General features: G+C 45.6%; 1 protein-coding gene across 1 annotated transcript in view; it reads right to left on the bottom strand.

The window, feature by feature from the left end:
- Positions 1–643: 643 nt before the first annotated feature.
- LOC116818742 (myeloperoxidase-like) overlaps positions 644–22,031 on the bottom strand; it is a 54,459-nt gene continuing 33,071 nt past the window's right edge. The window contains exons 8-13 of the mRNA XM_032769944.2: positions 18,027–18,187; positions 14,991–15,243; positions 12,132–12,302; positions 7,090–7,327; positions 4,229–4,446; positions 644–2,475 (exon numbers count right to left, since the gene is read on the bottom strand). Coding sequence (XP_032625835.2) covers positions 2,450–2,475; positions 4,229–4,446; positions 7,090–7,327; positions 12,132–12,302; positions 14,991–15,243; positions 18,027–18,187 — 1,067 coding nt within the window. The 3' untranslated portion in view covers positions 644–2,449. The remainder of the gene's footprint in view (positions 2,476–4,228; positions 4,447–7,089; positions 7,328–12,131; positions 12,303–14,990; positions 15,244–18,026; positions 18,188–22,031) is intronic.

A 22,031-nucleotide genomic window follows, 5' to 3' on the forward strand; every position in this document is an offset into this window, starting at 1 on the left:
CTGAAAACAAAACTTTGTAATGGAAAGTGTCAGTCTATCTTATCCAGAGGTGCTGATCCTGCCCCATCCATAATTGGCATTGTTTTTAGTGTGAGTGCAATGGGGCTGATCCCCACCCCAGTCAGTTAAGTGTTAAAGAACTCCTCTGGGCATAGTCAGCCTCAGCCTGCTGCACCTGTGAGGCATCTCAAGCCTGGAGATGGGTGATTCCTAAAAGGGAGGATCCCTGCTCAGTGCAGAGGGGAACTCTGAAGGAGCAGGACCACAACACAGGGCCCCTTTGGTCTCTGGAAGCAGGGATTGCAGATAAGGGAAAAGGTGTGAGAGCCTTGTCCACCTAGGCCCCATTAGAAAGAAGAAGTGCCAGGTCGTTTCTCTTTCTTTGGCTTCCCGAAGGTCTCAGACTATGCTTTTTGTGGGCTGCAGAAGCATGCTGACTTTTTGTTGGCACAAAAGGGGGCTGACGCCTTGAACAAAACACCTGTGGGGCAGTGCCATGGACTCTGAGACAGGAGTGGGGGCCACCCTTTCCCTGAGGGGTGCTAGAGACGTATATAGTCTGCTAGGTAGTGCTATCTGGTTAATGGTGTATTTGTTCCAATATACTGACAATAATAAAAAATGGGAGGTGATGGTACCAGAATACACTTGCGCATAAATCAGGCTTTATTGGGATAATATCTTTAATGTGCCCAACTTGCCCTTTCACCATTCAGAGAAACCAGAAAGAGAATCAATCATCTGTATCATAAAGAAATTGAAGAATCACAAAAAGAGGTGCCAGAAGGCAGCCTCCAATCACTAACTTGTAAATCTGTGCTCATGGGCTTCAATTCAGTCTGGACTTTTTTAGCGAGTGTTATTAGCTAATCCTAGTTCTTTTAGCAATGGCCACTTGCAAGCTAATGCCGATGTAAGCAGAGTCAGAATCAGCTCTACCCTGACATCTGGTGGTGAATTATGGCGAGTGTGGGAAAGAACTTCAGGGGCTCATCTTGTTTGTATAGGCACACCCACCCCACCTAGCATGAACCCACGGCAGCCCAAAAGGTCACTTTGACAGCTGTGGGATGCCCAATTTCTCTGTTATTGGGGCAGGAGAAATAAAGTGTTGTTACCCTGATTATATGAATGAGGGACTATGAAACTGTTTTATGACAGAGGGTCTCACCATCAATGAAGTAGCACTCACTAGACATGGGTTCCAAAACCCATGAATTGAGAGAAGTTGGGGACAGATGTTTGTATCTGATGGCATAGGTCCCCTTTTAAGAGCCTGGAACACTAATTGTACTGTCTCCTCTCTCCACTGTTGAATAGCAGAGCTAATTTTGGTTCCATTAGAAGTCTAGCTAGAGGCTGCTGAGCTGAATTCACTTTGGGCCAATGGTGCACCAGCTTTGGGACTCTCTGACTACAAGCTGAAATTTCTAAGAGCTGAAATCATTAAAAGAGCTAACCTTACTGAGCTGAGATCACTGAGTGTTGTGTTAACCAGTGGGGGAGCCTGAAGATATCTTGCTAAGCAGCTGGCAGAGGGGATCAGTTTGCAGGACAGTTGGTACAGCCCACAGAACAGTGAGCGGAACTGAGCAGTTTGTGGAATAGTTGGAGCAGCCCACAGAACAGTGAGTGGAGTGAAGTGGAGCAGTTTGCAAGGATGGCTGGAGCGGCGGAGCCGCTGGTGGTGCAGAGCTATTTGTGGTGAAGGCTGCAAGCAGAACTCCACAGAGAGGGGGAGCAGTCAGCCTCGGACCACGTAAGGTGCCCCTTAACACCCTGTGTGCCCCCCCATTTCCACTCAGGCTGGGGAGGGGGTAAAACTCTGCAGATAAACTTTTGAACTCTGGGGCGGCACTGACCCAGGACAGACACTTTTGGGTTGTTGGACTTTGGAGTGATTGGACTTAAGACCCAAAGGGGAAAAGGACACTGCCAAAACTTACTTGGGGGTGGATCTTTTGCTCATGGTTTGTGTTATGAATCCTATTTGGGGTGTTTCCCCAACATGATGCCGTGTTATTTCCCTCCTTTATTAAAAGGATTTTGCTACACTCAGGCTCCGTGCTTGTGAGAGGGGAAGCATTGCCTCGTAGAGGCACCGGGGGTGGTGGTGGTATGTAATTGTCCTAGGTCACTGTGTGGGGGCTTGAGCTGGTTTTGCACTGCGTTGTTGAAAAGGAACGCCTGGCTACTGAACCCGGCCCTTGTTGCTGCCAACTCAGAGAGGAAGAAGGGTTACATCAGTGTTGGAAGTTTTTGGAAATGGAAGAAAACGGACACAAACACAGGCAAAATGACAGCAGGTAGGCCATGCATTCCAGCCAGCCACAGAGCTAGGCCGTGCATTCCAGCCAGCAAGTGTCAGTAGTGGGTTAGACTGAAAGTAGTGAAGAATCCTTGCCAGCAGCATCCTCAATCCAGCCCTCCAGGGAAATCTCAACTTCCATCATACAGAGTCACTGGATGCTTGTTCTGTGGGGTGAAATGGGCAAGGTGTTAATAAAGCAGAGAAGGCTCCTGGGTGGCTGGGATTGTCCTGGACATGAAATTTCCCCTGAACTATTGTGTATTCTGTCTCTGAGTGAAGCAGTTTTTGGTGATGACCATTTTTAGAGTATTAGCAGAATATTAGCTTTTCTCCCAGTCCTCGGGGACTTTCCTATTCTTTCTAATATTGTTAAAAATTTAGATCAATGGCTCAGAATGCTTCTTGGCCAATTCTTTTGGAACTCTAGAATGCAAATTCTCTGGTCCTGCAGATTAGAGAAGTTTCTCGTTAGCAGGTGTAGTTTCACACCTGCCTACTTACTGTTGGACTAAAAGATATATCACCGGCACTGTAAAACATGACTGCATCATCCAGCTTCTTTTCAATCTGATATTAGGGGGCCCTTTAATCTACTGGCCAAGGCATTACAAGGCCCAGTGGCTGGCAGATGAGGCTAGACAAATTTAAACTGGCAAGAAACTCTAATGATTAGCAGTGAGGGTGATCAAGTACTGGAGCAGATTACCAAAGGGTGGGATGGAATCTCCATCTCACTGGCACCTTGCTGTCTCCCGGTCCCTATAGCTCCTGGGGACTGAAATGCTTTAATTTAACACAAATGATTAGGTTCAATATCAGGGTTACTGAGTGCAACTTAGTGTCCTGTGTTGTACAGGGTCAGACAAGATGATCAAGGATCCTTCCAGCCCTTAAAGGCTATGAACGACTCCAGCTTTCAATCAAGTGTGGGTGTCTCTTTTTAAAAGTTACGCTCTAGCTCAATCAGTTTGTTGGTGTCAATACAGGACTGATTGGGTAACGGTCTCTGGCCTGTGCTGTGCAGGACGTCACACTAGGAAACACCATCACCTTCCAGGTTTCTGTGACAGGGTGTACTTGTCCCGTGCTGGACAAGGAGGGGTTAACCCCACACTGTGGGCCAAGGAAGCCACATCCCCTGACCCTTGCTGGGCAAGCTTCAGCTGGAGTACTTGTATAAGGGGGAAGCCCAGCTCAGTCAGGGCTGGCTGCTGAGGAGGGGGACACACGCTGGCAGGTTCCCACCCAGATGCTGCTGGAGCTGGAGCCCGAGACCATGGAGGCCAAGCCCAACAGGATCTGGACGGATACTTAGCTACTCATGGACATCCAGGAGATGTCGGAACCACTGGGAGCTTTACAGGTCAGAGACCAGGAAATCCAGATATTGTGCTACTGGATGACATGGTGAGAAGTTGCCCAGGGGAACTAGACATTGATCCAACTGTTGGACTGGCTCAGTGAAAATGATCAGGGGTCTGGAGCACATGACTTATGAGGAGATGCTGAGGGAACTGGGATTGTTTAGTCTGCAGAAGAGAAGAGTGAGGGGGGATTTGATAGCTGCTTTCAACTACCTGAAATGGGGGTTCCAAAGAGGATGGAGCTCAGCTGTTCTCAGTGGTGGGAGAAGACAGAACAAGGAGCAATGGTCTCAAGTTAACACAATTCCACCAAGCAGTGCTAACATGCCCTCATGTTACAGTGAAGACAAGCGGAAGCCTCTGGGGCAGATGGGAAGATCAAGGTGGGGGATTGGGAGGAAGGATCTGTTGGAGGAAGGGTGGTTGGAAGAGTGAGTTTTGTTTGGGGATTGGGGTTGATCTGGGGAGGAAAGGCCAGGGAATGCTGGGGAGAAGAAGCCTCCATGTGAGCCCAGTTGTGTGTGTTTCTCTGGGCATGAGGTTTATTCTGTACCTTCCACTCCATAGTTACTACGTTGTCTCCAAGGTGACAAGTCAAGACTGTTGATCACTCCGCAGTTCACAAAGTCCTCAGGATAGTGGTTGACCTTGAACGCATCTCTGGGCACCTCTCTAATGCGAGTGTTATCACAGAGAACCCGTGACAATGAACTTCTGCTCAGGGCACGGCGCTGCTGTGGAGTGAAAACCCCAGGATTCTCCCACCAGAATCTACAAAGAAGCAGAAAAGCAGCAGTGTTATTGCCTGTGTTTATCTTTCTTGGGAATGAATTTAGTCCTGGCGGGACATGATTTGTTTTGTCTCCATTGATATGAAAAGTAGCCTTGCCTGTGAAAAGGAAATACAAGTGGTGGTGTGTAAAATCAGGGACTCACTTCAGTCAGCAGCAAAACTCCCACCAGCTCCAATGGGGACACATTTTCAGCTGGTAGTTTAAAAAAAGTGTGTTTCTGATGTTAATAAATGTCCTATAGCCAAAATGCCTTCAAGATTTCTAGAGAAAGACTGAAGATTCTATACGGATAAGTTCTATTGAAAATGAAAAGAACTTAGATTGCAAAGTCATGGGCTAAAAAGCTTGTGTGGGAATCACAGATGTTCTCTGGCCTGGGCTGTGCAGGAGCTCAGATGATGATCACCATGGTCCCTTCTGGCCTTAACATCTATGAATTGATGCAAAAGTTAGCAAAACCCTGAATTAAGGTTGCTTGCGCAATCTTAACTCTGCCCTCTTGTGCGAATGGGCTGTGTTCGAGACTGTAATTGAATGATCACATACTGTTTAGTCCACAGACGACCCCTGGCTCACTCAATGCACGGTGTTGTATGAATGAGGCAGCTGCCAGTTCTTTGTTGTAACGGGGTTTGAGGGGCCAGTTGACCTAGTGGTTGGAGGACCTGAATTCCTGCTCCCTGCTTGTGTAGTCGAGGTGTTTCAGACTTTAAGGCAGGGTGGACAGGGGCATGCAGTGGAGTGGGAGAACATGGGTAAAAGGATCTGCAATGATTGAGAACCCTGGAATAAGTTGGCTAGAACAGTGAGCTGGCTACCATGGCCACCTTCTCAAAGGTTTCAAAGAGGGCCTCAGGATCAGCATCAGGTCCCATCTTGATGAGTCTGACAGCTGGGGTGGGGTTCACTGGTTCTGCTGCAGTACATGGCCATAGTACTGTAGCCACCTGCTGGACCAACTGCTGCTGCTCACGGATCAGCTGCTGCTGCTGTTTGGCCATTCAAACTCATGCAGCTCCTGGCCTTCTCCTGGGGCCTGTTTCGGCCTTGCAATGAAAATGAGCATATGCATGAGGATGGTGGGGGAGCAAGCGACAGAGGATAGGGGATGCAGTGAGCAGGGGTGGAGCCTTGGGGAGGGTGGGGCTTCAGGAAAGGGGCCGGGCAAGGGTGTTTGGTTTTCTGGAATTAGAAAGTTGGCAACCATATACTGGGGGCCTTTCTGGGACCCTGTCTCCCTGCAGTGCTATACGTGCTAGTATAAGGGTCATCTGAGGGGAGAGAGAAATGGGACACGGACACTTTCCCCTCAACTCTCAGGTGGGGAGACAATAACTTATCCCCCCACCATCAAGCCTGTGGTAGAGGGGACGAGGGAGGGCAGAGAGGAAGTTTGCCCTGCTCAGGTTCCTCCTGTTTATCACTTGTTACTTTGCCAGACCTGAACCCTGCAGGCTGAGATTCACCAGGCTCGGGCTCTGCCTCAAGCTGGATTTTTCTGCTGTGTTTCAGCAAAAATGGTTTGGCTCCCCTTGAGAACAAGGAGAGGGAAAGAGGTAGCTTTGCCCAAGTTAGCCAATTTTTCCTGCTATTTCTTTGAAGAGCTCTAGAGCTTCCAAGGGTTTGTGGCCTGGGTGTGACATTTAGCAGGCAGAACAAACACTTTGTAAGTTATGGAGTTCCTAGCTCTGTGTCCATCTGTAAAACGGGGCCCATAACACCTTCCTACGTCACTGACGTGTTGTGAAGATACATTGGTGATACTATGGTCAGAGCCCTGGAACTGCCCATGAAGAAATGACAAATTCTGTATTCAGTGCAAGATTTGGATGATGTGAGGTGAACACAGCAGGGGCCACATGCTGAACAATAGGGATAAGAAGAAATATTGAACAGCTGCCTCATTCCTGGAGCGCTGTCCATCCTGTGTTGTTGTTCCCAGAACCCTGACAATACACAATTGTGTAATTAAAAAGACTGTCAAAATGCATACGCACAAGGCTGCTGAGTTAAGATTGCAGGCAGCCTTATATTGCAGGCAGCCTTATTTCTGGCATTTCCTAACGTCCGAGTGTTCAACTTTGCAAACTGCATAACTTTTTTTAATGTAGTATTTTTGCATGGCGTAAATTATGAAAGAATGGTGGTGACATCGTTGTTAAAACGAAAACTCCGCTGCAACGTTAACAGTCAAATTAAACCTGCATTTCTAAGAAATGTTTTGAAAGTGGCAACACACGAAACAAATTAAAGTTGACATAGGTTTTGCATTTTTCATGTTGGTTTGAAGCAGGCTGGATTCATACACCCAGGATAATGACCACAGAAATTACCACCTTTAAAAGAGATTTAAGGGGATGTTTCAGCTTTCTTCAGAGCCCTCAACAGACCATCCATGCACCAGTGAGTGGAGCTGTCTGGCCACGTAGGGGTTAATCAACTGCCCTTCCCACAGGGGCGCCCCTTGAATAACTGTGAATGAAACTCTGGTATTGAGCCGTGGTGCTTGGACCACCAAGCAAGTCCATTGGTGAGGGAATGGAACAGCACATGACACCAACTGCCATTTGTTCTTTTGTAAATAAAATGGAAGTGGAGATTCACTTTCCAGTCAGCCTACCTGTCCCCATCTCGCAATTTCCTGAACTGAGTTCCAATGATGCAAGCCAGCAGAGGTCCCACTCTGCCATTGGGAACAAATGGCTCCGCGAGTGCCCCAATCCAGATGTCGATATTGTCTGGTGTCCCGTACAGATCCATGAACTTCCTGGCCAGCTGACGATTTCTCAGCACTGCAGAGAGTTCAGTTAAGTTGCGAGGCTGTGAGAGCCCACAGAATTGCCTCCAGGCATTATACCCTGCAGAACCAGAGCAGAGCCGTCAATACCTCCCATCTCCCTCCCATCTGTGCCAGCATCTCCCCATTGCCCTCCATTCTCCAAATGCAGCCCACTTTGCCGGTGCCCACTAGTAACATTTGCCTTGTCCGGGATTTAAAAAAATATTTCAGCAGATGTTGATGTGTCAGACACTGAATTAACGAAGTTCTGTCTTCACAAATGGGAGTGGGAGTTAAAGCTGAGTTGGAAAGTTCACTGTCCTACTAACTTTATAACTATGTGCTACTGGGAGTGAACGTATCAATGAGGAATGCAGCACAGAACCTATTATCAATCCCTGTTTTCAGATGTTTGTAACTTTCTGAAGTGTCACTGGGGGAGAGTGGCTGGCTTTTCCATGAGCAAGACTGTGTCCATAAGACAAAGTCCTTGTTCAGGGGCAGTGTCTCGCTGGATGCCCCCATGGCCAGTGCTCCCTCCCTGTCTGCAGGAGGCAGTGACTCCTTCTTGTGTGCCAGCCCCGTTACTCTGAGGGCTGGGGGATGTAAGCAGATGTGTAGCACCCCTTGCTCCAGTGCACCAGAGCCAAGCTTTGCAAGATGCAGGGAAGTAAAGGCTGGGTGAAAATCAAATCCTTCATTCAGGCCTTTAACCTGGACACCATCTTCGACTTGATCCTCACAACCCGGCTATGTCTAAATTTTGCTGATTCTTTCTGTAAAACATCTCTAAGATAAGACCGTTCCTGTCCATCCACACAGCTACAGCTCTCGGCCAGGATCTCCTCATCTTGCATCTCAATTACTGTAACAGTTTCTTCTCAGGCCTTGACAAATGCAATCTTGCCCCACTCATAACAATCCAGACTACTTCTGCTAGGATAATTTTCCTAGCCCATTGCTTTAACCACATCATTCCTCTTTAGATCCCTCCTCTGTCTCCCACTCCTCTAATGCATCAAACACAAGCTGCATGTATTCACTTTTATGTCTATCATCAAGGCCTCACCTGCCTATTATCTCTCATGCACCATCTAGGTGTCAGTTCCTACCTGACTGGCCAATGGCAGGCTCCATTGCCCGTTTGTTAAATTTTCAAACAAGCGCCTTTGAGTTTCTCTGACGCTGTCCCTTGCACATGGGAGGAGCTCCCTGTCAACATTCTCAAAGCTACTTCATTATCCGCCTTCAAACTCTCCTGAGAGTGAAGCCTACAAAAGCTTGCCAACAGGTAGGCTGCTGCTGTGCTGAGACCCACTGCCTGATCAATATTGTCTGTTTCCTTGTGCTTCCCCAGAGGTATGTATGTAGCCATCTATTCTCTCATCTGGTACTTAGATTCTTTCTGTACATAAGAATGGCCGTACTGGGTCAGTCCATCTAGCCCAGTATCTGTCTACCGACAGTGGCCAATGCCAGGTGCCCCAGAGGGAGTGAACCTAACAGGCAATGATCAAGTATTCTCTCTCCTGCCTCCGCATCTCCACCTCTGACAAACAGAGGCTAGGACACCATCTTACCCATCTGCATAAATAGCCATTTAGGACTTACACAATGATTTATCCAGTTCTCTTTAACACATTAGTCTAGCTTCACAACTCCTCAGGCAAGGAGTTCCACAAGTTGATATGTGCCTGCGTGAAGAAACTTCTTTATTTGTTGAAACTGTGCCCATTAATTCATTTGTGACCCTAGTTTGTATATGGGAAAGTAAATAACTCTTATCAACTTTCTCCACATCACTATGATTTTATCTCATCTATATATCCCCCTTAGTCTCTCTTTTCCAAGCGAAGAGGCTAGCTTTAATCTCTCTCATATGGGACCTTCCAAACCTAATATTTTAGTTGCCCTTCTCTGAACCTTTTCTAGTGCGTATATCTTTTTGAGGTGAGGAGACCACATCTGTACACAGTATTCGAGATGTGGCGTACGTGGATTTATCAAGGCACATATAACTCTCAGTCTTATTCTCTATTCCCCTTTTATGTCCTAACATCCTGTTTGCTTTTTGACCGCCTTCACACTGCGTGGACATCTTCAGAGAACTGTACACGATGCTCAAATCTTTTCCTGACTCGTTGTAGCTAAATAGCCCATCATATTGTATGTATAGTTGGGGTTATTTTTCAATGTGCATTACTTCACATTTATCCACATTAAATGTCATTTCCATTTTGTGCCAGTCACTTAGTTTTGTGAGACTTTTTCAAGTTCTTCACAATCTAGTTGGTCTTAACTATCTGAGCAGTTTACTCTCATGCAAACTTTGCCACCTCACTGTTTACCCTTTCTCAGCAATCATTTATGAATATGATAGAATTGATACTAGCTGAACTTGGGAAACCACTATTATCCTCTCCATCTGAGATTGTACATTATTCCTACCTTTGTTCCTGTCTTTACAGTCTCCAATCCATGAAAGACCTGCTTTTTATCATGACAGCTTATTACGTAGAGCTTTGGTGAGGGGACGTGTCAAAGGCTTTTGGATCTAAGTACACTATGCTCCACTGGATCCCCCTTGTTTACATGTTTGTTGACCCCTTCAAAGAACTCTAATAGATTAGTCAGACACGATTTCCCTTTACAGAAACCATGTTGACTATTGCTCAACAGTTTGTTTTTCTTTGTGTCTGACAATTTTATTCTTAACTGTTGCTTCAGCTAATTTGCCCGGTACTGACGTTAGACTTACCAGTCTGTAATTGCCAGGATCACCTCTAGAGCCCTTTTAAATATTGGCGTTACATTAGCTAACTTCCAGTCATTGGGTACCAAAGCAGATTTAAAGGACAGGTTACAAATCTTAGTGTTTGTACGGGGCCTAGCACAGTGAGGTCCTGGTCCCTTACTTGGGCTCCTAAATTCTGCAATCAAGCAAATAATAATAATCTGAGAGTCCGAATCTGCCAAAGGATATTGTTTTGTTTTTGAAAGTTTGAGCAATTTCTACCAAAAAGTGAAGTCCAGATAATATTCCTGCTGCGAAAAATCTAGTCACCACAGTTTTCATGCACTCCAAGGCCAGAAGGGACCCCTGATCATCTAGTCTGATCTCTTGTAAAGCACAGACCAGAAACATCCCCAAAAGAATTTCTTCTGAAGTAGTGTATCATTTAAAAAATCCATCCAACCTTGATTTAAAAGTTGCCAATGATGGAGAATCCACCACAGTCCTTGGTCAAATTCTCCAGTGGTTGATTACCATCACTGTTAAAAATGTATGTGTTATTTCAAATCCAAATTTATCTAGCTTCAGCTTCTAGACATTGGGTCTTGTTATTCCTCTGTCTGCCTGTTTAAAGAGCCCATTATCAAATATCTGTTCCCCATGTGGTACTTACAGACTTACAAGACAATCATTAACCTTCTCAGCATCAAGCTAAATAGATTGAGTTCCTTGACTCTCTCACTAAAAGGCAGGTTTTCCAATCCTTCAATCTTTCTTATGGCTCTTTTCTGAACTTCCCCCATTTATCAACGTCCTTCTTGAATTATGGGCACCAGCACTGTACACATTATTCCAGCAGCAGTTGCACGAGTGCCACATACAGAGGTAAAATAACCTCTCTATCACTGTTCAATATTCCCCTGTTTATGCCTCCCAGGAACTCATTAACTCTCTTGGCCATGGCATTGCAGGGGGATCTCATGTTCAGCTGATTGTCCATCATGACCCACAAATCTTTGTCAGAGTTTGAGACAATTACAGCAGAAAATCTCCTGGACATCTTCTCCTTGTTGGGTGCTGAGACACTGTCCTCTCCTACCCATTTTACCACGAGCCCTGTTGGTGGGGTTGCCCCCGTCCCTCTTGGGGGTTCCCAGGGCTCTGCCCTTTGCTCATCTCCCTTCACTCCCTGGACAGCCTCACAGGACTCAGCTCTCATCTGCATCCTGATGGCTCACACAGCTCTCTCCATGTCCTGCCTGTCTCCTGCCATCCAATCCTGCCTCTCGGCCTGACTCTCTGACATCTCCCTTCAGGTGTCCTATCATCATCTTACCCTGAACACAGCCAAACCAAACACCTTCCCTTCTTTCCCAACCTTCCCTTTTCTCCACCTCAATCAATAGCACCCAGCCCGTCACTCAGGTTTGCACCGTGGGGGCTATTTCTGACTCTGCCCTCTCCCTTGCTGCCCATCCAGGCCATTTCCAAACTCTGGTGCTTTCTCTTCAGCGTCTCCAAGATCCCATCTTTTCTTTCCATTCCCACACCAGAGCTCTAGTCCAGGTTCTGACTGCTGCACCAGCCTCCCTCTGACCACCCGGACACACCCATTCCCTCTGGCCTATCAGAATCTAGTAATAGAGCCACCTTCCTTCTCCATCCATCTGATCACATCCCTCTCCTGGCTCCCATCAGCTCTGACATCAGGTTTAAGCCTCTGGCTGCCACCTCCAAGTCTCTGTACAGTTCTCCCCCTCTCTAGTTATCTTTCCTTTCCAAATGTTGCACTACCGCCCCCCATCTCCTCTACTCCATGTCTGCCCATTTGTCATGCTTTCTGACAGCCAATCACCTCCAGCCTCCTCCCCCGCATCCCTCCTCTCCATTTATGGACTCCCCAAGCTCGTCCAAAAGGCCCCACACTATCCATATTTAAATCCCACTTAAAAGCCTTTTGGTTAATGTTGATAATCAGTACAGAATTGTTTTTCCTGCCTAACATCTTTCTGTCCACCCATCCTTAGCTTCTCAGGGCAGGGGCTGTCCTTCCTTGGCTGTCTGGAAAAATCATATTGTGAGAGCAACTGCAAACAATGCAGAAAGACCACGCTTACAGCCTGTGGGATGCAGCCTTATGCTTACTTACCTGGAAGACCATGATCTCTTCCACGCTGCAGGTTAAAGGCTGGTAGATCTAGTCCAAATACTTGTAGCTGTTCAAAAAGCCGCTCCTGGAGCTCCTCAACCACCATTTGATTCTGTTTCATTAGTTTCGCACGGACAACCAGCATACCACGGAGAAGCGGGTCAATGCCACCTGCAATGAAGGTCAAGTCAGAAAGAAACAGAACAGTCTGTGATAGATTCCACCTTGTGGACTACATTTTGTGTAACAGAAGATTAGCCCCAGTGCTTGCTTTGCTCCCTAGGGGTCACCTGAGATCCTTCCCGCTCTGATGGTTGGGGAGGTTATGCCTAGCTAACAGTATGCGCCATGTTCCCCCTAAGGAACCAGAGTAGTTTCTAAGAACGTCTGCAGACGCAGAGGCTTGTTGTCCGATAACAATTTGAACCTCTCAAAGGAAGCCAAGCAGTTTTAGTAAACAAACTGAACAGGAAGAACCGGGAAGACTTCTCCTTCAGGAAAAATGGATCTTTGTGTTTTTATCTCACAGCAACAAAACAGGAGCTGGAAAAGGCCTCACAGGTAAAGTTAGCTGAGCAATGTGTATTTTGTTCCTGGGAAAAATTTCATTGAAATTTGTCTTCAAAAGTATAACAGAGCATTGGCCGGCCGGCCGGCTTAGTGATTAGATCTCCTGACTCTCAGCCCCCTGCTGAGCTCCACTTTTAAGTCTGGGGGGTGGGTAGAAGGGCCCAGGACCTCCCTCTCCACCATGTCTCAGTCCAGGGTCCTGTGTATGTCAACACTCAAACAGGGGGGTTGGTGTCCCTCCCAGCAGGGAGTCAGAATCCACTGCCTTGGGCTACTTCCTACCAATAGGTTCAGTTTGGGTCGTGGCCCCTCTAGTCCAATCTTCCAGGCAGCATGCTTCCTGTAGGTTTCCCTCTTGGGTCTGGGGCAGCACCTTGCTGTGATCCCAGGCTCCTTCAGGCAGGGCAGCCACGAATTAGTGAGGGCAAGCCCCACTGTATCTCAGTTCTCTCTGATTCTGGGGGTTCCTTTGCAGTCTCCCCTTGGCTGGGAAGCCAGGGATTGATTTCAGGTGAAGGCATGCTCTGTCCCTTCACGTAGAGATGCAGCTAGTTCCTGCCTCTACACCGGTCAGCCCTGAACTGAGCCAGGCTCCCTCCTTTTCTCTCCCCATAGGCCTGGCATTGGCTGCAGGCATAATGGGCAGAGGTTAGTTGGGCCCAAAGGCTCTCTTCAGCCCCTTCCATGCTGGTGGGTGGGTCCCCTTCTTCACCACAAAAAGTTTAAGTGTTCATCAAAAACTTGAAAATCAAAATTTTGGGACCAACAGTGGCAAAAAAGTGAAAAATACCTGATTCTCAACAGAAATGTTTTGGTTTTCAACAACAATTCAAAAACGTTGTTATAAGTGGATATTTTCTGTGGAAATTTTTATTTTGACAAAAAGCCCCCATTGATAAAAAAAAAAACAAAAAAACTTTCAAATGAAAACTTTCACCAAGCTCTACAAGTAGGCGATACGTGCCAGGCCCTCCTCAGCAAGAAGGGCTTTGTTTTACAGTTCCTTCTGTTCTGTCTAGTTTTAAAATGTCCTCCCCAATGGTTTTGTAATCCCCTGGCTTCCATTGGAAGAGTTGGCCAGCCTTGAATTCCTTACTCTCAGGAACGTTTTCCTGGTAATCAGCTTAAATGTTCCTTTTCTTAGCTTTTCGTCATTACTCTTAACAGCTCCTGAAACACACGGGACAATCCTTCTGTCGGTGATGTAATGCAGTGCTAAACTGTATTATACTGTTTCCAATTTGATACAAACAACATCCTCAGGTTCTACACCTGGCAGCTCTCTGCGTGATGTCTATCCGAAAAGTGTTCACAAGCTCTTGTAACCTTTGTATCTGATCTGTCTATGCTCTTCATATCTGGCCACTTTGGAAACAGGTTCTTTTCCAAAGCTGGAGCAGTAGTTCCGAGTTGTCTTCCCATCAGGATTTGAGCTGGACTATATCGAGTAGCCATGACTGGTGTTGATGTGTAACTCAGAAGGGCAAGGAATGGATTTGCTTGGCTGTCTGCCTAGAGCTCTCTCAGCCTCTCCATTTGCTTGTGGGTGATGTGGGCTGCTAGGAATGCAATTTTGATATTCAGGATAGTTTGAGTTCAGGGCTGTTGGTCAGAAGCTGTTGTTTAATTTCTAAAAAGCTACACGATTCTTATAATGCTGAGTCTATAGAGGTGACTCAGGCTAGAGCCACTAAGGGACTTAGGCCCTGAATTTCCATGCCATAAGCCTGAGTCCAACATTTAGGCAGCACTGAGATCCTTGAAACCTCTGCTCCACAACTCTGTAGACACCTTAGTTCCATAACTGCCTACTTTTACCACCCCAGGCTGTTTGTGGAGACTCAGCCTCCTCTGGCCTCTGATACCCTCTGTCATGCCATTCACCATAGTAACTTAGGACTTTCCCAGTGGTCCCTATTGGACTTCACAAAGTCATTGGCTTATCTCCCTTCCCCCTGGATATGAGAAGCTCTAGCTGTGGAAAGTGTGGGGAGGGTGATTGTAAATGTTCTGGAAAACCTCTTATCAAAGAAGAAGGTCTTGCAGACCCAAGACTATACGAGTCTATAGTTAATATCCCTATGGCCAGATAATTACCTTTGATGAAAACTGTTTATTTGCTGGAAGTGAGGAAATGATTTATTAACTGAAAACATGTCCTGATGCATAGAAACAAATGATCAGATGTCACGAGCTTTAGGTTCTGATTCATGCGCTTAAGTACATTGCTGAATCTCTGCCTTGCTGGCAAAGCAGGACTGCAGGCAGGGCCTGGTAAAGCATGCTTACCTTCCATTACAACCCTCCAGGAAGCACTGAATGTGAGGTGAAGAGGGACCCGGAAATGTGGACCCAAAGGTTCGAAATTATCATCTAAACGGGTCACAAAAGGCTGTACTGCACCATGACCAAACCGAAAAGCCAAGGAGAATACATTTGCCACGGAGGGATCCACAGACTCATCATAGCCCCCGTAGCATGGTATTTCCTTCTCAATCTCATCTCCAAGCAGAAGTGGCAAGTAGTCTCTGTATGTTATTACCTGGAAGGGAACACAGACTGAGTTAGAAGCTCAGATACGCTCTTTCTAAAGGAAAAATTGATCACTTTCTAGCATTATCAATAGGATTGGTCAAAAATTCGTGTCAAAATGCAAGACATCAATGAAACAGTCAGGAAAGTTAAAGACAACAAGAAGGAAATTTTTAATATATGAGGCACAAAAACGATCCTATCAATGGCTTTGTTCTGTTACTAGATGTTGATGGCAAAATTGTCCATAATGATGTAGAAGAGGCAGACGTCTTCAATAAATATTTCTGTTCTGTGTTTTGAAAGGAGCAGGAGGATGTATTATAGCTTACAGTGATAATTAAATCCTTTCTATTCTGACAGTAAATAGGGAGTACGCTAAACAGCAACTGCTGAAGTTAAACATTTTAAATCTGCAGGACTGGAAAACTTACCCCCAAGAGTAGGTCATGCTGGTGGGGGAGTGGCAATTTATATGAAAGAAAGCATAGAGCCAAATATAGTAAAAACCTTAACTGAATCAAACTGCACCACAGAGTCTCTATGGACAGAAATTCCATGCTTGAATAATAAGAGTAGAAATCTATTAGCAGCTACATGACCAGAATGAGGATGGTGACTGTGAAATGCTCATGGAGTTTTCTATTTTTATAGCCTCTCTAATCTCCCTAATAATGGGAGATTTCAACTATGCCCATATTGACTGGGTACATATCACCGCAGGACAGGATGCAGGGATAAAGCTTTTTGAAACCGTCAATGACGGCTGCTTGGAGCAGCTACTCCTGGAATCCACAAGAAGAGAGACAATTCTTGATTTAGTCCTAAGTGGAGCACAGGATCCGGTTCAAGAGGTAAATATAGCTGAATTGCTCGGTAACGGTGACTATAATGTAATTAATTTTAATATCCTTGCGGGGGAGAAAATGCAAAAGAAGCCCACCACAGAAGCATTCAATTCAGCACAAAAACAAGGAAACTAGTTAAACAGAAGTTAAAAGGAACAATCACAAGAGTGAAATGCCTGGAAGCTTCATGGAAACTTTTTAAAAACACCATAACAGAGGCTCAAATTAAATGTATATCCCACATTAAAATAAAATAATAAGAGGACTAAAAAATGCTACCATGGCTAAACAACACAGTAAAAGAGGCAGTTAGAGACTAAAAAGAAAACATTCTTTTAAAACTGGAAGTCAAATCCTACTGAGGAAAATAATATAAAAAGGAGCATAAATTTTGGCAGATCAAGTGTAAAAGTATAATCAGACAGGCCAAAAGAGAATTTGCAGAGCAACTACAAAAAGATTCAAAAACTAACAGAAATTTTGTAAAGTATGTCAGAAGCAGGAAGCCTGCCAAACAATCAGTGGGGCCACTGAATGATCAAGGTGCTAAAGGAGCATTCAAGGAAGGGGCCATTGTGTCCATGAATTTTTGCATCAGTCTTCACTGCAGAGGTTGTGGAGAGAGATTCCCACACCTCAGCCATTCTTTTTAGGTGACAAATTTGAGGAATTGTCCCTGTTTGAGGTGTTAATAGAGGAAGTTTTGGAACAACTTGATAAATTAAAAAGTAATAAGTCCTAGGACCAGATGGGATTCACCCAAAAGTTCTGAAGGAACTAAAATTTGACATTGCAGAACTACTGCCACTAAATGTGGCATGTAACCTATCAGTTAACTCAGCTTCAGTACCAGATGACTGGAGGATAGCTAATGTGATGCCAATTTTTTTAAAAGGCTTCAGAGGTGATCCTGCCAATTACAGGCCAATAAGCCTAACTTCAGCGCTAGCCAAACTGGTTGAACTATAGTAAGAAACAGAATTATCAGACACAGAGATGAACATGATTTGTTGGGGGAAAGTCAACACTGTTTTTGTAAAGGGCAATCTTGCCTCACCAATGTATTATAATTCTTTGAGGGGGTCAACAAACGTGGAGAAGGGTGTTTCAATGGACATAGTGTACTTGGACTTTCAGAAAGCCTTTGACAAGGTCCCTCACTAAAGGCTCTTAGGCAAAATAAGCTGTCATAAGAGGGAAGGTCCTTTCATGGATCAATAATTGGTTAAAAGGTAGGAAACAAAGTTTAAGAAAAAATGGTCAGCTTTCAGAATGGAGAGCGGTAAATACTGGTGTCTCCCAGAGGTCTAGGACCACGGTGTTCAGCATATTCGTAAATGATCTGGAAAAAGGGGTAAACAGGTGGCAAAATTTGTAGGCAATACAAAATTATTCAAGATAGTTAAGTCCAAAGTAGAATGTGAAGAGTTACAAAGGGATCTCACAAAATTGGGTGACTGGGAAAATGTCTCTGGAAAACCCAGTTTGAACCAAGAAATGCAAACTACCTCAAGGGGTTGTCTTAGCAACTCATGTGAATCATCCCCCACAGTTTTTACCACTGGAGGAGCTGTGGTAATTACCCCCATAGAACAGAACACAAATCACACTGAAACTATTCATAGATTGATTGCATCGGTCCCCAAAGTTACCGCGTGCGGTTTCAATATCTGACACAGTAATTATTTCCATTTGTACAACACTAAGCCACTAAAACTGAGCTGTGAATGATAAGGCAGAGGCGACTTGCAGCACAGAGGTTGCCTAAAACATTTAGATCTGCAGGCTGCTGCACGCATAGCCCCAGTGGCTACAGGGCTGAGTGAGCTTGGTGTGTAGGAACCTGCACAGGCAATTCTGGAGGGAAAAAAATCATGTTTAAATCTGAGCAAGAAATGTTTCATCAACAAGTGAATGGCAGCAAAAACGATATTGCAGCTAATACCTGTGTCATAGCACCTATGATTTTTCTGGCCTCCTGGTAAAGTTTCTCTCCATCCCAGTGTGGATTTAATTTCTTCAACTCGGTAGCCAAACGATTGTGCTCCCGCATAAAGACTGTATGTAGAGCTGTAAGTCCCAGATTTTCAGCTGCTCGTGCATCACCTAAATTATAAAAATACAGTATAATTTTATATTTTATTCAGCTGAGGAACTGTTTTTAATTTGCTATATTAGACTCCTGCATTGTAAGGTGAGTTGCTTGCAATTCGCTGTAGGCACAGCTGGTAGTGCTGTCTATCGTTAAGGTTGCCCAGCATTCCCATGGTAATACCCCATTTTCGGTTCCTTATAATTTTGCTAAACTTTAACCATTCAGGCTGAAATTTCCCAGGCCAGGTGTCTTCCCCAGGCTGACCGTTTTCCTGAAACTTTCAGCAAAACCAGTTTAGCTGTTTCTGAGAATGGGGCTACAGAATTAATGTTATTTTGACCATGTTAAAATGTTCTTACAACTGTTTTGTTGAGGATCCAAGGGAGTGGAGCAGGGACTGAAAATTTGGCAGAGGGGCTGGCCCTAGTGTGAGGGATGTAATTTTGCCATCCCCATAAAAACCACACAAATTTGGCCAAGCTACAAACCTCTGAAAATTCTCAGTTTGCACATTCTCAGAGGAGATTTGTTAGGGACAGGCAGAAAAAAAACCCTTCAAGGATTGTGTCTGCACTGAGCATGGTCCATCCCTTCACATGGTGAATGAACTGCACATGCACATTCCCACAGAGCAACTTAGCATGCTCCTAGTCCCTGCCCAGGGCACCTGGTGCCAAGCAGGTGTTTTCCTGCAATTAATTCTCTTGACTGCCAGGGGGTTCTGTGGTGCTGTCCACCAGAACTGGGAGCAAAGAGACTGTGGGCTGGTCTACACTGGGGGGGTGGAAATCAATCTAAGGCCACGTCTAGACTACGCGCCGTATCGGCGCGTTAAAATCGATTGCTTGGGGATCGATATCGCGTCTAATCTAGACAGGATATATCGATCCCTGAGCGAGCTTATATCGATTCCGGAACTCCGTTGGGGTTGGTGGAGTTCCGGAATCAACATGGCGAGCCGCGGACATCGATCCCGCGGGGTGAGGACGGGTGAGTAAATCAATTTTAGATATTCGACTTCAGCTAGGTTATTCACGTAGCTGAAATTGCGTATCTAAAATCGATTTTACCCCGTAGCGTAGACCAGCCCTGAGATACGCAACTTCGGCTACGTGAATAGCGTAGCTGAAGTTGAAGTATCTTAGATCGAGTTACCTCCCATCCTCACGGTGCGGGATTGACATCTCTGGCTCCCCCTGTCGACTCCACTACTGCCGTTCGTGTTGATGGAATTCTGGAGTCATTCGGGGATCGATATATTGATCCCCGAGAAATCGATTGCTACCCGCTGATATGGCTGGTAGTTAAGGCATACCCTGTTTCTCTTGTACTCTCAATACCATCCCACTAGCACCTAGAACGCATGGAGACGGAGGAGCAATATCACTCTAATGCAGAAGTGGAAGAGCAGGGGGACGGGTATGCTGGAGTGACAGGAGCTGCAGGGGACAGGAATGGGAGCTGGAGGTTGGAATAGAAGCAGAGTGGAAGAGGAACAGGAGTTGGGAGATGAGGGAATAGGAGCAGAGGGGGCAGGGGCAGAAGAGTCTATACCCACTAGATCACTCTGCCCTCTAGAACCTGGAATTGAACCCAGGATTCCTGCATCTCAACGCTCCTCTGCTGTCAGCAAACAGCTCTGAATTCTATTAGCAAAATATCTGACTCTTCCCCTGTAATGGCTGGTCCCCATAAAGGATACCAATCTACTAGTGTTACTAGTTACTCCGTTATCTCAAATGGTAGAGATCTTTGTTGTGGAGCGAAATATTCAGATCCTGCATATGACCCAAGGGGGGGTGGAATCAAGATGATTTCACTTGGAGGGCTATTATTTTTTTACTTTGATTTTTTGAAAAACAAAACAAAAAACATTATGCAACCTTAATTCAGCCCTTCTCCCCCACCACCATTGTGTGTGTGTGTGTGTGTGTGTGTGCGCGCACATTATAATACAGTTTTTAATTACATGTTCTCATAATTCCTGCAGTCCCCTTTCGCATTCAGTGCAGAGTATTGACAACACTCAAGGAATGAGTCACAGTTGCACAATGACGAAATCTATTGTCTGTAGGATCCCTGCCTCCTTTGTTGCAGAAGTTAGACGGTATGTAGTGTATGAGGCAGAGGGTTTTAGCAAAGTAAAGGATGATCTCATGGTTAAAGCCATTAAATGCTAGCTGAGAGAATTGGATTTGATTCCTGCCTCTGCCAGAGTTCGCGTGTGATAGGGAAAATACCCCTATCAAAATACCCCCCCACATTGTCTTAGGCCCTAGGCCTTTGAGCAAAAATAATTTAGAGCCTTAGCTTAGCTTGTTTTTCTGTACAAAGGGCATGCTGAGGCAGAAAGATGTAGTCAGGGCCCCAAAAAGAGGAACTAGAATTGGATAAAGGGGAACCAGGAGATCTGTTAAGTTACAACAGCTGAGCCTGCTGTCGGGACTACAGAAAAAGTGCTAGAACGGTCAAACCGCAGACTTGACTGGTAAAGACAATAACAGAAAAATAGGAAAATGTGTAAGAGTTGCTTGCTAAATAGCAATATGTATGCCATAGGGTAAATATTAGTCATATTTTGCAGCATTAGCAGTTTGTATTCCAAATAAGGCTGTATCTATGTGTGACGTTTTGCGGTTTTAACCTTTATAAGCTCAGTAACATTTGTAACAGGCAGAGCAGCTTAACCCTTGCTAGGGTGACCCACTGGCTCTCCCTGGGTGCACACACTTGTAATCAATAAAGGTGCCTCAGGCTATCTGATTCAAATTCAATAGAGTGGTGGTTTTTCCCCAACAATTTGGTGCCCCGGTGGTCTTTTCGCCAACACGTGTGATTCTGGGCAAGTCACATCCAGCTTTTCAGAGCTAGTCACTGATCGAAGACAAACTCTAATACAGAATTTCCTCATATTGGATGTAACACTGTTTGAGCTAGGACGTTGTCATCTACAATATTTAGAAATTCAGAGGATGTTTTAGTACTGAGAGCCCATTCATAGAGCGATCATTACCAATCAAAGGTTCAGAGCCATGAGCAGAGGCAGTCAAACAGGGGATTTGCAAGGAAAGAGCTACGGACTCAGTGACTGGAAGTATGTAGTAGTGGGGCGAGGTGAGAGGTGCTGTTTGATTGATGAGTTGTTCCTGTTACGGCTGTGCTGTGGATGACCTCTGTGCACCGCTCAGTTACCGAGTAGCAGAGTCAGGGTCAAGGATACCAGGGTCAGGCACCCGCTACAGACAGACGACATATCGTGGAGTGAGAGACGAATCGAGGTCAGAAGCCGGAATCACAGCAAAGCAAGGTTTGGTACAGAAGCAAGCAGGCAGTCTGCAGGAGTTTTGCCTGGGAGTTCACTTATGCGGAGCTCCCACAGAGTTTTTGGCTTTCAGGCTTCTGTGAGCGGTAATTACAACATCTGAAGAGGCTCTGAGAAGGAAGACAATATGGATAGTGAGTGATCAGCTGTTGTGACATGCACAGGATGTGCCATGTTTGTCTTTCTCCCAGAGGATAGAAGTGACGTCGTCTGTACAAAGTGCAAGCTGGTCTCCATATTGGAAGAGGTTAAAGGACTAGAAATCCAAGTATCAACCTGCGTTGCATCAGAGAAAATGAAGACTTTCTGGATAGAAGTCGGCATTTGGTACTGCAGGCACAGCATGCAGAAGAATCAGAAAGGACAGTGCAGAATGGAGGGAAAATTGGCAGCATGTGGAAGAAGAAAGAGAATCCATGTACTTCCAGTGCAGATAGAAATAAGAAACCATTTTCAGGCTCTCTGCACAGGTACTATGGAGGACTACTGGTTTGGAAGAGTCATCTGAGGGAAGGGACCAGAAGGAGACCCCA

Source organism: Chelonoidis abingdonii, chromosome 20 (assembly GCF_003597395.2).
Source record: "Chelonoidis abingdonii isolate Lonesome George chromosome 20, CheloAbing_2.0, whole genome shotgun sequence".
NCBI lineage: Eukaryota > Metazoa > Chordata > Testudines > Testudinidae > Chelonoidis > Chelonoidis abingdonii.